General features: G+C 46.6%; 2 protein-coding genes across 3 annotated transcripts in view; one reads left to right on the forward strand and one right to left on the reverse strand.

Moving 5' to 3' along the window:
- Window positions 1-13,218, forward strand: part of FHIP1A (FHF complex subunit HOOK interacting protein 1A) — a 198,158-nt gene extending 184,940 nt beyond the window's left edge. For both annotated transcript variants that reach the window (XM_081076751.1, XM_081076752.1), the window contains exons 11-13: window positions 2,853-3,031; window positions 3,389-3,527; window positions 8,569-13,218. In XM_081076751.1, coding sequence (XP_080932877.1) covers window positions 2,853-3,031; window positions 3,389-3,527; window positions 8,569-8,822 — 572 coding nt within the window. In that variant the 3' untranslated portion in view covers window positions 8,823-13,218. The remainder of the gene's footprint in view (window positions 1-2,852; window positions 3,032-3,388; window positions 3,528-8,568) is intronic.
- The window catches only part of GATB (glutamyl-tRNA amidotransferase subunit B), an 85,477-nt gene continuing 81,442 nt past the window's right edge, over window positions 12,967-17,001 (reverse strand). Inside the window, exon 13 of the mRNA XM_081076753.1 lies at window positions 12,967-16,650. Coding sequence (XP_080932879.1) covers window positions 16,522-16,650 — 129 coding nt within the window. The 3' untranslated portion in view covers window positions 12,967-16,521. The remainder of the gene's footprint in view (window positions 16,651-17,001) is intronic.

Raw genomic sequence — 17,001 nt, forward strand, 5'->3', positions numbered from 1 at the left:
AATAAATAATAAATATACTTTGTACAGTTGTTGTATTTAAGTAAGTTGATATAAGATACGTGCTTAGAACACTGCCTGGTTCATAGTAGGTGATTAATAAAAGCTTTAAATAATAATTCAATTATCATTTTATTATATACATAAAACATTTCTGGAAGAATGCTTTGTTCTTTATACTCCTATACTTTTGGAAGAAGAAAACAATTTTTAAATCATTTCAATCTCTATTAAAATAGAAAAACTACTGTTGAAGTCCAGGCAAGAAATGATGAGAGGAGGGGAATGGGAGGTGAGGGTCCGTGTTCAGGAGATGTTTCCAAGGCAGAAGAACTGGCAGAGCTGAGGCAGAGGATTGATGGCAGCTCCGTTCTCAGGAGATATAGGAAGATGGGGGGGTAGACTGAGGCAGGGGAAGGGGGCACTTGAGGAGAGAGAAGTGAAAATGACTGGGAGGAGTGGTGGAGATCGTCTTGGTCGTTCTGAAAAATTAAATATTTTATGTCTGGGGAGTTTTATCTGTCACCTAGAAGAAGGAGGGTGGTCGGGGCGGAATACACCCTCCATCCCCTATACATACCTGTGGCTTTCTGAATTGTAGCTGGGTTGTCTGATTTTCACCAGCTTATCATTTTCCCTTAGCAAACTACTTTTTGCTAACCAGTTTTTAAATGTTAGAAATCAACTAAGAATAAACAGGAGTTTGAAAGGGTTTAATAAGTATTTCTTACTGCACATGTCTAAGAAGTTGTAATTAATGTCATTGGTAGCTTATAATGATAGTCTTCTGGCCTTCTGTCAGTCACATGAGATGATGACATTCTCCACAGGATGTAGGTTCAGACTCCCCCCGCCCCAGTCCTCATAGTTTTGATGGACTATATAGATGGTCTCCCCTGGTCATTGCATGGTCAGCAGCTTTCATGTTTGTAGGTTGGCCAGACGAGGTCAAGTGCAGCCTGGAACTGTGGTGGGGACGTGGAGAGCTCACCTTAAGGACATGTGTTTTACAGGACACTCTACCCACCTAAATATGACTTGTCTGCTCCCTCTGGAAGGAAATAGATGCTGAGCCTGGGACCGTAGAGGAGCGGGCGAGAGTGGGTGGGGGAGACCGGGTCTGGGGAGAGGAGGGTGAGCACAGCAGCCTTCTTATAGATTCACCTGGAACGCTAGAATTGTGCTGTGATGCCTTAGAGTTATTGCTGACATTTCTGGGGTTCTTGATGGAACCCCATCGAGTTGCTTTCAAATTGGGGGTTTCAATCCATAGTTTCTGAATGTGTTCGGCAGACCCTGCCAGTGCTGTTTTGTAAGCCCAGGCTCTCCAAAGGCTCTCTATTCAGAGACCTGCTGGGTCGTGGAACATGACGGAGGAGCTCAGCCCCCATCGCAAAGGTGAGGAAGCTGAGGGGATGGTGCCTTTTTTGTTTCAAGCCCCCTTAGAGACATGCTCTGTCTTCCTGGTAATGGGGCGATTGCCATTACTGTGTTAATCGCCTCCATGGGTAAGAGGTGTGGGTTTGGTGTTCCCAGTTCTCAGACAGCTTGTTTCCTTGCAGAGGGTTTTACTCCCTGACGTTACCATTTATGAATGAAGCACCTTCATTGCTTGAAGTATGAAGTATGTTTTTGTTAAACTCATATTAATGTTGGTGAAGTCTTCGTGCTGCACTTTTAGTCATCCAGGGAGACGTGTGCTTTGCCATGAATATGCTATGGGGCAGTGGCATCATCAGCAAGTCCCCTGGGTTAAGTACAGAATCCTCAATGATTTTGCTTAATGGACCACTTGGATGGTAAAAGTGGAAAGCATCTTCCTGTCATTTTATTAATGCGGATTAATTTTCTTGATTTTCCTTGTCTTCAGTGAACTCAAACAGAAAGCATAGTCATTATCCGGTGACCCAAATGAGTTGACGCTCTCTTTTTCTTAGTTTTTTTATAAACTGCTATTTTTTTTGAATGAAATAATAGATTTTCTATTTTAAGGAACCTCTGACATATCCAACTATATCTCGCCAAACCAAGTCCCTTTTCTCCCCTCTCCCCGCCATCTGGAAGTTTAAGTTACGCAGCTGCTCAGCACTAGTAAAATCACAGCCCAGGCTTCATCTGCCCGTCTCTCTCTTCTTCCGGTTCTTCCCCACTGTGCTGTTTAACAAGACAGACTCTTTTTCCGGGTGCTTGTTGGGGACAGATTGTTTCCAGTGTTACTATTGGATAAACATAGTTCACCTGTGTTTGGTCTTCTTGTTTTTTTGTTGTTGTTTTTAATTTTGTTCTTTAAATTCCACATATAAGTGAAATCACATGGTCTTTGCCTCTCTCGGTCTGACTCGTTTCACATAGCATCATGCCTTCTAGGTCCATGCATGTTGTCGCAGTGTTTGGTATTCTTTAACAACACAAAGACTTTTTGTTACCCACACTTTGGATGGCCTCTAATGTTTGCATGAAGCCCTACACCAGGCAGCATCTTGAGATGACAAATATGTTTTTGAGCATGGGCAGCACTGAGAAATACAGAAACAGTGCGGAAAAGTATATTTAAAATTTTAAAATGGAATCATTCATCAAGGTCTGTGATAATTTTTCGAATATCAGAACGGCTCATGGAGTCAAACCATTAGCTCCCGTGCACATTCTGCTGCTTTCTTCTTATGGCGGTGGTTTGTTTGGTGCTTTGGTTTGGGGCAGGCGAATACCTGGTTGCATTTCCTGTGTGGGGATTTGATTTGCACCTGGCGGGGCTGTGGTTTGGGTGGAAGCTGTGGCCCCAGGGCCTCCTAGGTGTCGGGGAAAGACACTGCCATGTGCCCTGCCTGCCCTGAATCCCTGTGTCCTTCCTGCAGGCCCGTTCATCAGCGTGGTCCTGTCCAAGCTGGAGAACATGCTGGAGAACTCTCTGCACGTTAATTTGCTGCTGATTGGGATCATCACTCAGCTCGCCAGCTACCCCCAGCCGCTCCTGCGTTCCTTTCTCCTCAACACCAACATGGTCTTCCAGCCAAGTGTCCGTTCTCTCTATCAGGTACGTGAGCTGAGCCCACCTCCACACCTGTGCACTTGATGGGTGCTAATGAGCAGGGCTCCTTCTCTCCTGCCCCTGTTATTTTGGTGTGTTTCAGAAATGCCTCTGTTCTAATTCATTGGCTCTCCTTGCCCGTCCTGTTCTGCTAATTGTGTAGATTATTCCAGACAAACTGCAAAGCTTCATTGGGTTAGATGTTTCGAGGGTGCTCTAGCAAAGCACTCAGGCAGTTAAAAATGAGCAAGTGCCTCAGATCATAATAGTTCCTGCAACGAGGGCTGTACCTGAAAGATGTATTGATACCTGAGGCTGGAATTCCACTGGAAGCATTAACATCATTCATGTTGCTTTTGACAGGTCCTAGCATCTGTGAAAAACAAGATTGAACAGTTTGCTTCTGTGGAGAGAGACTTCCCCGGACTCCTCATACAAGCCCAGCAATACCTGCTTTTCCGAGTGGACATGTCCGACGTGACCCCGGACTCACTAACCAAAGGTAAGCCGGCTGCTCCCTGTGTCTCTCCTTCCACTGCACCTCCATTTCTCCAGCCTCTCGATGTGGGTTCAAAGATGCTTTGTAGGCTCCTGGGCCCAAAGCATCTCAACATCTTTTCATCTTTGCCCAACACGAAGGAGGTTCCTGCTAGTGTTCTTAAGCCTGAAGGAAGGTCTGCCCTGCCCATACCCGGCCTCTTCTCAGTTTGGCGGGTCCAGTGAGGCATTTGTTTTCCCAACCGAGAGTGCTTGAGGGAAGGAATGATGTGTGGGCTGTTGCCAGCCTAGAATAAATAACTTGGCACATATGGGCCAGAAAGAGGCATTCTGTACACACCCTAAGGCTTTTTTTGGCCAGCCCTACCCTGAGCAGGGAATCCGTTGTTCTCTTTATTATGTTTTCAGAGACTCTCAGGCCCCAAATAAATGTGCTTTAGGGCTCTAGAAGGTAAGAACTATTTGTTTTGACTGGGAGAGGTAAAGTTTATACTCAGCTTAAGATTCCTGAGAGTGACTTTTCATAGGCTCTCGAGGTGTTAGTCTGGGGCCTGGCGGGGAGGGTGGTGGGTGGGTGCTGAGCAGCAGAGCTAAGGAGGCGGCCTGCAGAGCACGGCTGCTTTGCCTCATTTAAGCTCATGTTGGACAGATCGGTTGACTTGTTGTCTTCTGAGCTGTGACTTAGGCCTTGGTGAGTGCAAACCAGGGAATGCCCCAGATTGTACTGGCGTTTGCTTATCTCAGGATAAGTCAGGCTTCTCTGTGGCAGGTGACCCGTGGAGAGAGTGGGGCTCTCAGTCCTCTTCATCAGAAACCAGCTCTGAGAGGCAGAATGTAACTCAGGGCAATGTGTACACCTTTAAAGGAAGCTGGAAAGATCCCAGAACTCTGAAGGCTTGACCTTGCCTCTGCGTAGCTACTTGATCTCGGTCACTTAGCCTCACCGGGCCTCAGGTTTCTTGACTCTTAAGTGAAGGATTTGTTTTCCATTTCTGAAGTCCTTTCTGGCTGTAGAACTCTTGTTGTGAAGGACTCTTAAGGTACTTGCAAGGCAGATTCTCCAGGGAAGGTGGGCCTTGTGCCACTGGTCAGATGGGGTGGGGAGGAGCTTCAAGCTTTGGCCCTGGAGGAGAGCAGGTAAAGCCATGGATGGAACGAAAGGAGCCCCTGCATCTTTGTGGGAACCCCCACCTGGCCTCTGCTAGCCACTTGGACAGTCGGCCGGTTAGCTGTGTTTCTCCTGAACAGGGAGTGTGTTGCTGTCACTCACCCTGCAAGAGAAGGTGTGTCAGTTAGCTTCAGTGTGTAATGAACCACTGCAAAAACACTGGCTTAAAACAAAGCCATTTATGAGTGCTCAGGAGTCCATGTGGTTACCGCTGTTCTGATCTGGGCTAAGTTCAGCTGATTGGGGCTGGACTGGCTCGTGTGTTGCTGTCAGCAAATGGCTTCTGTCTGGGATGGCCTCACGCATATTGCTGGCTGCTGGCTGGGGTGGTGGGGATGGTGGAGTCTGTGTTTCCCATCGTCCAGCATGTTGGCTCCGTTGGTCAGTGTCACTCAGGCAGTCGCAGGCAGGATCACAGGAGGGCTGGTGGGGCACAGAGTGGTGGGGTCACTCACACTTTGTCCTTCGTTCTGGCTGCAGACCGTCTGTGACCATGACTGCCAGATATGTGCCCCGGGAAGCTCATTCCCAGCACATAAGGTTGTCAAATTATAGTCAGCTGTGGCTGATGCTTTTTAAGGCCTGTGACATTCAAGGGACTTTGATTTGTAGGAAGCTTCTCTTGAGACATAAGACTTTCCTTTCATGGACGTTTTTACATTAACTTCATAACTTCTTTCAGATTAGCAGAGTGACACCCTCCCCTTAACTTAAAAGAGCTCTAAACTCATAGAATGAGAAAGGTTCCTGTCCCTTTGCACAGAGCTGGCTTCTGAAGCATTGAGTGTGATGTGATTGCCTATAAATGAGTTGAATCTGGGACACAGAACAATTTATAATTAAGAAGTCTGGTAAAAGGCCAAATATCGGGGTTTCCAGTGTGTGTGTACCATGCACTTTGTCTAATACCACTGACAGCGAGATTAGCATGTAACGGATTTCTCTCCTTAACGTCTGAAATCTTTCCAATATTAGTCTTGAAAATGCCCTGTTGCAGCTTTTCAGACCCGGGGCAACATTTCAGAAAACCACTCTTGACTCTGTCATTGATTTGTACTTCCCTTCGTCCCTGCTTTATCTTCAGGTACTTGTGCATGCTTGTTGAGCCCTGTATGAGGGGTGTAACCCGAGTGCCTGCAGCCAGAGCTGCTCCGTCATTGGAGGCCCTGCATTCCCTTGGCCTCCTGGTAGCCCTGGAAAAAAAGGGCCTCCTCACCAATGCTTCAAATGGAAGTAAGAGTCCCTACGACTGCTGCTCCAGGGCTGGCGGACTTCCTGTGCCAGCTGTCACATTGTCCTGTTGTCTCTGAGGCTCAGCCACTTGCCAGGCTTATCATTTTCCCCTCAAATACTTTCCAAACCACAGAGGTTGTATTTACTTGTCTGTACTTATATTCAGAGTCCTTTCATTGATTTCTACCTCTGGAAGGAAGGTCAAGTAGGTATTAGTCCCATTTGACAGAAAAGGAAACTGAGCCATTATATGATAAGCTAGTTGCCAGGTAGGGACCTAACCAGTTCCCTTTGCTTTTGAATGGAGAGTTTGATGGGCTTTGTGACACTGAAAGGCCCAGCCCATCTATGCTCATAGGACAGAATTGCTGTAAGGATTTCCCTGCGAGTCTCGTCTCCCTTGCTGGGTGCTCTCCTGCCTTCGTTTCTGAAGATAATTTTGAGTCTTTGATTCAAGCTGGGTAAATGGGCCTCAGTGATGGCACTTTTTAAATTCATGGATCAAGCTGGGTAAATGGGCCTCAGTGATGGCACTTTTTAAATTCATGGATCAAGCTAGATAAATGAATCACAAAAAGCTTTTTTTGTGGGGAAAAGAGGAGTGAATTTGAAGGAGAAAGATGGTAATGAGGAATACAAATCAGCTCCAGGGAGCTGAGGTAGGGGGAAGGCCTAATGTCTGTCAGTTCCTTCCCTCATTCATTCAGCAAATGTGTATCAGCTTCTACGAGGAATAAGGAAGCGTGTTAGGGGCTGGGAAGGACAGATCCCATAGGGGCTCAGCTCTCAGGAATCTCAAAGTCTGGTAGAGGAGAAAAAACACCAACAGCAACGCAGGCTAAAGAGCAACGCAGGCATTAGCTGGTGAATAAAATGGGGTGGTAGCATAGAACAGAGAATTTACTTGTAGAGGCAGGAAACAAAGTGCTTTGTGAAGTCCTGCCAACTGAATTGATGGCTGACACTGTGTGTTCGACATGTTGACTCATTTCATCCTTACAATGACTCGATGAGCTTTTGGCAAATGACCTTCAACTACAGAGAGGTAAAGCAGCTCGCCTGATGTTACCCAGCCAGTCAGTGGCATAGTCTGTGGTCCTAACCACTGTACTGGCGTCTTTTAAGGGTAGGAAGATTTTGGGGAGCAGAAATGTCGGGGAAGGGAATTCCAGTTGAGGGCAGCAGCCTAAACAGTGCCAGTCTTGGTCTGGGATTAGTGCCCACGAGTGTCCCATTCCCCACTGGCATCCAGGCCAGCTTCCTTCGTGACCTTCTCGCTTTGGAGAGTTGCAGTGCTGGAGCGCTAGGGTGGGGCTGCTAAGGGGTGACCTCCTTAAGGGGGTGCTAAGGTTGGCGGTGTACTTCTGTGATAGCAACTTGCCCTCACTCTCTTGTCAGGACGTGTGGGTTTCTGCTGAAAGGTAACAGACAGATTCTCAACCACTTCTCTAGTTCTTTATGGCACATACTGTGATAAGCTTTAATCTGAAGGGATATTTAAAGCAGTAAAGAGGAGGATTTTTTTTTTAACACTATAGACTATGGTGGAGAGTTGTGGAAAGTACTATAAATGTCAAGAATTTTTAGCACTACAGTTAAGTGACACTCTGAGAAGAGTGTTGAGAAACGGGATTGAATCCTGAAAAGTGGCCAGAGTAATGAAGAGCTTGAAAATAATGCTTTGTAAGGAGTAATGAGACTGTTTGAGGAGGGGGCAGAGGAAGGCATAAATAATTCCTATAAATATATGAAGGCTGCAGATGTTCAGATATTCAGGAATTAAATAGTTGGGAACGTTGAACCATTTTAATTAGTAAAACTGTTTTGATATGAAAATGCAAATCACTTGACTATGTTCAAGTTTGGGCTCATACCATCTTAGACCTATGTTACTGACACTGACATGGAAGCCCTGGAAACACTCGTTAAATGGAGGCTGGCACTAGATGCCCACGGTTATGGGCTGCGCCCAGTCAGGTCTGCCCAGCACTCAACTTCCTCTCCATTATTTTCAACCTTTAAAAGGTTTCTTCCATTCTATGCTCCACCGGAGGCTGGACGTCCCAGCTAGAAGGCTGGGGGTCACCAGGCAGCCCCAGGGGCCAGAGCCTGAGCTGCAGGGAGCGTGGAGTGGCTTGTGTCACCCAGCCTGCCTCCTGCAGCTACACTCTGTGATCAAGGCTTAGCTGGCAAAGGTGGGACTGTCACCCGACACGGGGACATTGGGAGAGCAGGTGGAGCCTCTGGATGTCCCTAAGCAAGCATCGTGGGGAGCTAAGTCTTCACTTAGTTGACGCAGTGGCAGGAGATGCCTTTTTCATTGTTTTCCCCTCGTCATGCCTGGGGCATGGAGGTTTTCTTGATAAACCTAAATTCTTGTCACAATTTCTGCACGAAGTTCCTTTTCCAGAATTTGGGATAAAAGTCTATCACATGCCCTGTGCTGGAGGTTATCTGCTGGGCAGATGTGTGTGTGTGCCACAGAATGGACGAAGGTGCATGCTCAAGGGCTGGGTCTTCAGACTTCAGTCAGTCAGAGGACCTGCACCCACGACTAGATACTCCATCTGCCCAAGCACTTGACTGAAGAGGGCGGACGTGCAGTGCAGCGCAGGCCACCATGACCGTCCCTTTCTGGTTTCAGATCCCATTCAGGACGCTTCCAGGACAGGAACCGGCAAGAACCTTTTGGACGGCCCCCCCAGAGTGCTTCAGCCCTTCCTGACAAACAGAGCCAAGGTGGCCGGGGTGCCCCCAAGCCTGCCCCTGCCGGTGAGGAACACCATGCTGGCCGCCGCCCTCTTCCCCGAGTTCCTCAAGGAACTGGCCGCCTTGGCGCAGGAACACTCCATTCTGTGCTACAAGATCCTGGGTGACTTTGAAGACTCCTGTTGTTAGCTTCAGCTTTTTCTTTGTCTTGTTTTTAAAATAGAGGTTCTTGTTTTTTAAGGTTTTAGTGTCTTGACTGAATGTTAAATGCAAAGCTGCTTACAAAAATTTCTACTTTGATATTTCCTGACAATACTTGATTTGTGGGGAGGGGGATTTTCTGTACACCCCCCCTCTCTAGCCAGGTCTTTCCACCCTACTTGGTATGGAATGTAAGTCTCATAAGCTGGTTGCTCCTGTGGCAGGTTTTCTTTGCTCAGTTTTTCCTCCTCAGATTTTTCGGTTGTTATTATTCTCCCACCCGAGTCCACTCATCTTGCAGCTTAGAGCGTACCAAACGAGTGCACAATGGGCTTCCTGGAAGTGCCCGTGTCCGAAGGCTGGCTCTTCAACAGCACGTGAAGAATGCACACCTACTCCTGTCGCCTTCTGCAGTTTTGCTTCCATGTTACAAAAGGGGAGGATAAGGATGGAGCCCCCTTGCCTCCACCTCGTAAGCACATATCATGTGGCCTTTGCATTCTGCTTCCAAGACTTAGATTCTGCCCAACTGCCTTCTGGGGCAGGCATATCGTCGGTCTCAGCTACCTGCCTGGTCGTCAGATGTTGGCGGAGGGAGCTTGGACCGCAGAGACAGTTTCCTGTTGCTGGAGAGATTTCTTTTAACCAGTGTATTGCTACCTAAACACTGAACATAGCCTTAGCTTGGTAAGATTTGCACAAAGTGAAATGTACCTATGCAAACTGTTAACTTTGGTTTTCAGGAGTTCGATCAGATGAAGAAAGCGTGGTATCATGTACTTATAGAAGAAGACAATCATTGTTGTTTTTTAAAGTGTTTTATGAAAAACAGATTAATTGGTGAAGCAATTTCATAGTGGGGTTGTTGTTTTTTTTGGCATGGGGAGGTGTATGGAGTGGGGATAAAGGATAAACTAAATGCAACATGTAAAAACATTGGTAGTTACCTTAAATTGTGTTTGATTTTTCTAGTATGTTGCACTTTGTAGAGAACCAGGTACTGTACGGCCACTCTGGGAAGTGGGATGTACATGCAGATGACAGGGAGACCTGCAAAGCCAAGTGCCTGCCGGTGACTCAGTCTACACAGAAGTGCCGCCTCCCGAGTAATGGAGTTCATTAGGAGGCCCCAGTGTGATGTATTAGTGCCTCTCTGCTGCTTGTCAGCCTGCTCCAAAGGGCATCATTACACATAGAGCCAGTCTCCTTACACCACCACCACGAGGGGGAAATACAAAATAATTGTGGGCTGAAACCGAGACCCTAAACAGCTGATAATTATGAATATTCAATTCTACTGCCCTCTCTTCTGGGCCGGTAAGAAGTACATATAGAGCATGTGCCTCACCGTTTGGAGGGAAAGTGGAAGCCCCACTGTGCATGTTTCTCTCTCTCTGGATATCACTGCTGAGCCCCCTGGGATGGAGGGCAGCCATAGGTGTGGTGCTGTGTCTCAGGAGCATTGTTTTGGTTTTAATCAGGCCCCTAGTACAGGCAGGGAGTGGAGTAAAGAATCACATGCGACCCTGCAGAGCAGAGGCCGCTCTTTTGTGGTTCAGGAGTTTTGTTGTGAGAGAAAAGCCAGCCCAGTGGAATGACGTCTCCAGTGGTCGTCTCCAGGGGAATGACGACCCCAGGACATCTGGCCTGGCCTGGGAGCCCCTTAGAGCCAGCTTCACAGTGTTTCTGAGTCTAAGCAAAAAACCAAAGATACCAATTCATTATGTATTTCTGACTTCAAATTTATATGTTTTGAAAAATGCTTTGCCCAGCTGTGGTACAGCAGCCAGGACCTCTGCAGCCCAGCAAACGGGCCTGCTCTTGGCTTCCTGGAGCCGGCTGGTATTTGCACAACCAACAGGTCTCCATTGGAAGAGAAGGTGGCTTAAAGGAGTGAAAGAGGAGCAGAAAGATGGAACTTAAGCTGTAAGTTATCCTTTGTTTTGCACAAGTATTTGTCTTCCAGTTTGGGCTTATTACCAGGTACGTAAAAGCTAAACTCACACCTGGCAACTGTATTCTTTAGCTTTTAGATTTGATTTGCACTTCTCTCCGTTATCTGGTGATGGTGTCGATTTTTCTTGAGTCCATGTAACTTTATTAGAGGACACCTTCATCCCCTTTGTGGAAGGTGCACTTTGGGAAAGAGACTGATTTTTCCCTCACAGTGGTTTTGCAGTAGGCCACTCTCCTTTTTCAGAAGGAAACTCCTTTAAAGGAGGATACTGAGCACTGTGTGGGGTGAGAAGCAGGAATATCACCTCCCATGGGGGTGCTGGTGGCAAACTGACGCTGGTAACCCTCTCTGTTTGGAGTCGGAAACTGGTTCTTGTGTGTGAAACCACTGCAGCCCTCCTCCCGAGTACTGTGTCCAGGGTTTTTAAAATGAAGTCAGAAAATTGAACTGGAACTACATTATAGAGAACCGGAAAGCCCATGCAGTTGAGTAAAACCTCCCGGTTGGTTAGGTAAGGATGGCTCAGGGAATGGTGTGGACGTGCCAGAGGAAAAACAGCAGAACGCTGAGGCTATAAACAGGACAAGAGCAAATCCTGAGGGGTTTGGAGGAATGGGCGTCCATGTAGGTAGATAAGAAGATACTGTACATCAGCTGGGTGACGATGGGAACTCCTGGGTGGGGGAAAAATCCTGGTCATGAAGTATTCCAGTCATAAAGTAGTGGGGGAAGCCCTTAGAAATATCTTTTTTGTAATGAGTTTGGGGGAAAAATTTAAAGATACTTGGCGTGCTTTAAAATGTGGCCCAAGAGTGTGAACACTTCTCCATGTGGATGGGCTCCCACATCAAACACGGTGCTACTTGTGGGAGACACAGCGGACGCAGACGCTAGGGTGTGGCCCGAGGGCAGCATCACTGTGTCCAGCCGATGGTCCTGGGCAGCCACGGATTCCTGGAATCCACGACATTGACCTCAAGTCGTAAGTCAGGACGGAGGGCAAGTTCCAGACGGAGTGAATTTTGTGGTTCAGTGTATATGAGAGCAGTGGGATGTTTAAAACTGATTTTTGGAAATGGCCAAGGAAATGTTCTTAAATTTTTAAACAAAGAAACTTGAGTCTAGCCTAAAATACAATTTCACGGGGGGAAATTATAATTTCTCAACCATGAAATGGGGATGCTGGAGTAACCAATTAGAGGTGGGATTTTCTTGATCAATAGATACTTCCTTTTCCTGGTATTTAGAGAATTATGAAATTGTCCCCCTTTCCTACGTGTTATTGTGGAAGACACTTTGATATGCTGGGGTTGGAATCCAGGTCTGTCCCCTACAGGGAGGATGCGTTCAGTTCTTTTACGGGTTCTCAGCAGCACTGTTTCCTCAGCAAGCGGCTTTCATTTCGGTCCGATATAGTTGGTTTTCAGTCCACTAAGACGGCGTGGGGCCAGCGTGTTGTCAGCGGAGCGTCCTCTTGGGAATGGGACCTAGAAACAGGATACAGGAGTAGTTGCGTTGCCTGTTCCATTTGGGCAGCCACTGGTGGTCAGGGTTGAAAGCTGTTTTCGATGTCTTTGAAGCAGCTTGGTTGCAGTGGTCGTGTGGGTTGATTTCTAAATCCGTTTAGAGGTTTGGGGTTGCAGTAGGGCTGCCCTGCGGAATCTGGATCAGTGTGTCTCGGTTACTTTCATGAGGGAAGGGCCGCCCACGCCGGGGTGGGACATGTCCTTGGTGTGACGTTAAATGTCTGCAGCATACGCTCCAGTTCTCGTTTAAGGGCAGTTCCATTTAATTGCTAATGACCAGCCCTGTGTTTACTGAAATGGCTGTCATGCTTGCTATTTTTTATGAAACAGCTTATTGTAGGAAAGCTATTACTGCACGTGCTACGTCAAGTCATTCGCCCAGGCCAGTGTCATTTTTGCTCGCTGCGAATCTCAGCCAGCTCTGCAGTGTTAGCTCTTCCGGGAAACAGCGGTCTTCTGGTCCTAAGTCATTAAGAAGATAGTCTCAGACCCCTTCGTGCTCCAACCATCAGTGTATAGGTCACACAACACTAATTCTCCATTAAATAACAGCTTAAAACAGAACACCGTCAAGCCCGTTTATACTCCATTCTTAAATCATATCACTGAGGAAACTATTGTAAGAAAACGGACTTGACTTTTTTTTTTTGAATGATCATCATATAAACTTTTTTTTAAAGAAAGAGCTCTGGGACACGAATTGTTTTTTGGGGGGCTTCAGTGGACAATTTTTGGTGACGTTCTGTAAGGAAAAGGACAGGGAGAAGGTGGGGATAAGCCTTCAGTTCTTTGGCCTCTGTACTTAGAATCCTAAATGGATGAAGACCCTTCCTATCCCGTGGGGTCCTTGTGAACGTTGTTCCTGTTTTACAACAAGTGAGTGAACCTAAGTCACTGTCACCTACACAAGTAACAAGACTGCCAGTAGTTTCTGTCAGCATGAGTGTGATATGTATTTCAGGCATCTTTTGGGGAACTTAGGTTTACCCTGTCATTTCAGAACCTGACAAGGGGGATGGAAGCTCTTAGGCCAGATTAGAAATTCTATGGAGCTGAGGCTGCAGAAGTCTGTTTCTTAGTGGGTCAGCTGACTTATCATTGGGACAAGTCTACATAAGGCCCACCTGTAACAAGGCCCTTTTTTGCCCTGGAAACACTTTAAAAGACAGAATTTGGTATCAGCGATCTTACTTACATGGTTTTTGCTAAGTTGTTGGATTAAGGGAGGCAATAAGAGAGGATTTCAACCAGCTGCTTTCCATCTCATAACTGAGGGTCAGCGCTCTTTACCAATAATCCAAGTGCATTTGTCTACAATCTGAAGCATGGCAGCCATTTCCACGCTGCCTTTGATAATGGGTAAATAACATGGCCTTTCACATAGAGTGTTTTTTTCCCCCAGTCACTATGTAGAATCCTTGAAATGATGCAGCTAAATTCAATAGAAATGAAAAATACAACATAAATTGTGGCTCATGGCCATAAGCTATATATTGAATTAACCAACTAAATAACTCAAAGCTCTAGGAGGGTATGTATTTGCAAAAATTTCATAGCCTTCTTCCAGATTATCAATAATTACAAAAAAGAAGGGGTGGAGCTTAGCTAAGCTTAGCTAATGTTTTAGCTAACTCGGCATAAATAATGGTCTAAGTTCTTTTTCCTGGGCTACTTATACCTTGAGAGATAGGAATAGAAGTTCTCCTTAATGCATAAGCCTGGACAGTCAAGAAGCTCCTTCCTAGACCCAGATTTTCCAGAGTTTGAAAGCCTACTAAGTTGGCAATACAAGCCACTCATACAGAGGGGCCCTACAAAAGGCTGTCCATTAATTTCATTTTCTAAATTTAATGAACTTTTACTAAATACTTACTCGGGGCCAGGTAGCATGCTGAGTGCTGAGGCTGGCAGCCTAGCCTCCCCCCAGACCCAACCAGCCAACCTCCTCAAGCAACAGGGCACATGGTTTGGACTTGACCAGGCAGAGCTGGCTCAGACTGACCTAGGGGACAGCCAGTTCTCCAGAACTTTCCCTCCCAGCTTACAGGTGTGTGGATTGCAATGACAGATGGCAGTGGCTTCACCTATGGCACTAACTCATACATTTTAATGAGATTTGCCCCTGAAGAGCAAACCAAAGTCATACGCATGCAAAAAAGTATTTAAAATTGTATTTCACTGAGGCCCATGTATGAGCACAGCCATACTTTGTGAATTTCTTAGGGTGTTATGTAAACATATCTTTCGAATGTCTAGTCAGGTTCCAAGTTAAGGTATCTGAGCAGTAGTTTGATATATATATTTTTTATTAGCAGTTATAATGACATAACAGTCTGATTTTCAGGATCTGAGAAGTGGGCATTCAGGACCACAGGCAGCTGTCAGAGCTGGACGACAATAAGCGTGGTCAAGATCAACTAATATTGGCACGTTTCTCTGGAAATGGTCAGTCCATCATATGGTTTGTACTTGACCTGATAGCTTTGATAAACCATCTTCCTCTGGCTGCCCCTACTCCATTCAAGCCTTTGATTTAAAGTGGTCTGGAAAGTGCTTTCTGTAAACTTTGATGACTAAGAACCTAGAACACTGATGAAAATGGAGTTTGTAAGACAAAACTAAACCTTATTCTCACAAAACAAGAATTCCTCAATTCCAATCTCAGACCACCATTGCCCGTCTGTAATTCATAGACACTTGTGAGGAGAGAGAACTGACTCTGCCTTTCTCTCTCGAAATGAGGCTTAATGAAAATATTTTACCTTTGGGCCCAGTCGTTTTCAGTATTGTGACAGCATGTGGCTTCCTGGGTGATGGAACCTAGTCTCATAATTCTAAGTCAGTAATTTTTTTTAAAAAGTTGTTTTCTTAAACCTTCATGCTTGTCTGAAATGGACCGCACCACTGGTCTCCCTTCTGTCCCTGCTTTTTCGGCCGGGTAAGTGGGACACCCCTCTCATCACTCCCAGCGGGGGAAGTCTTGCCCAATTGTCTGTAACCGTTAATTGCTAACCTGGTGATGGGGCAGGTCAACTTTCCCCCGTTCCCCAGGCGCCGCGGGAGGACTGCTCATGACGGAAATGCATGTCTTCCTCTTGGTAGGTGGAAGAATGCAGTGTAAGATCAGGGCCTCCGAAAGTGGTTCTTATTTAGGTCACAGTCTGAAATGTGCTTTTAAAAAACAGCATTTGTAAAACGGGTCTTTCAGCATTGTGAGCCTCAGTGGTAACAGAGGCATGCAGTGAGTAAAGAAAGGGGCGCCCCAGAACGATGGGGAGAAACAGTATTATTGTCGTGAGAACAGGGTGAAGGCGACCCGGCTTTCGTGGACATGCTGTTAGCCACGTCACAATTACTGTCAAAGGTCAAGATCTCGATTCACTGGTTTATAATCGTCCTCTTTCCAGGCAAAACTTCTCACCGTAATGTTACAGCTGATCCTTTATCCTTGTTTGGCCTGAGGGTGGGGGTGGGATTGTCAACTGCACAATCTTTGAAGTGTAAGTTAATTTTTTATGTGATATTTCAGTATATATTTTATTCATTAAATTTATTTCAAAATTTCTGTTGTCTGTTTTACAAAAAAAGAAAAAACGTGATTTATTCTCAGCCCTCTGCCTCCTGGGACCCCGAGGGGGTTGAACGAGCGGCATCACTTGCCCTCAATGGTTGGGGGAATAGCGCTAATACCTAATATATGACTCACATCCTCCTGCCCTGCCCTCCGCGACCTCCCGAAACACACGTGTGTTTACGCTACGTCAATGAACTCATTTTGCTCTGGCTGCTTCTTCGTTAACCCAGTTTTAGGTCTGAAACGACACATCCAGATTCTGGTGTCTTGATCACTGCTCGTCCCCAGCACCTAGAACAAAGCTGGTCCTTAGGATGGGCCCAGAAATAGTTGTTGGAGGAACTGCAGAATGAAGTTTTCTAAGAAAGGTAACAGTATTTGAAACAGTGTGTTTCGTTTAGTTCAGAATTATTGAGCGCTACAAAGTGCTATTGCTTAACCTCTGCCGCAGCTGCGATGGAGCCGTTTGGCTGTCATGACGCACACAGGGATACTGGTCTTGTGGAGGGGGCACCCCAGGGCGCAGGGTCAGGGGAGGCGCAGGCACTGGCAGATGCCGGGACGTCAGGTCTCACAGCTGCGGCACGCTGGCTGCACTGTCCTCCCTCAGGCACGGGGACCCAGAACACCTCACGGCGACAGCTTCTTCTCTAGTATCTCCTTGATCACTGTTGGGTCTGCTCGGCTGAGAGTCGCTTTTCGGACCAACCCAATCAGTTTATTTATAGCTCTGGGGTTTCCCTTCTTCATATCCATCACCTTTAAAGACAGAGGAGAAAATGTTTTAGGGGAGAAAATGAAGAGACACACATCTAAAGAGACCCTACATTCAGGCTGATGTTTACTGAAACAGCTTGTTTTTCCTTTCAGTACCAGATATAAAAAGGGGAGGGGTGAGTCTGAGGAGGTTTCTAGGCTCCTGTCAAAGGAGACGTTGCTCCTCGGCCTTCTGGCTGAAATGGACAGGAGGACTGTGAGGGACCACGAGTGACGATCCACAGCCGGAGAAGCTGGCCCCGCTGGGCAGCAGTGACATGAAGAGCTGCCCACAGACGGGAGTGAGGACCCTCACTGAGTGCTCTGGTCTAATCAGTGTGGTGGCCCTCTCAT

Source organism: Rhinolophus hipposideros (genome assembly GCF_964194185.1).
Source record: "Rhinolophus hipposideros genome assembly, chromosome: 16".
In the NCBI taxonomy this organism is placed as follows: domain Eukaryota; kingdom Metazoa; phylum Chordata; class Mammalia; order Chiroptera; family Rhinolophidae; genus Rhinolophus; species Rhinolophus hipposideros.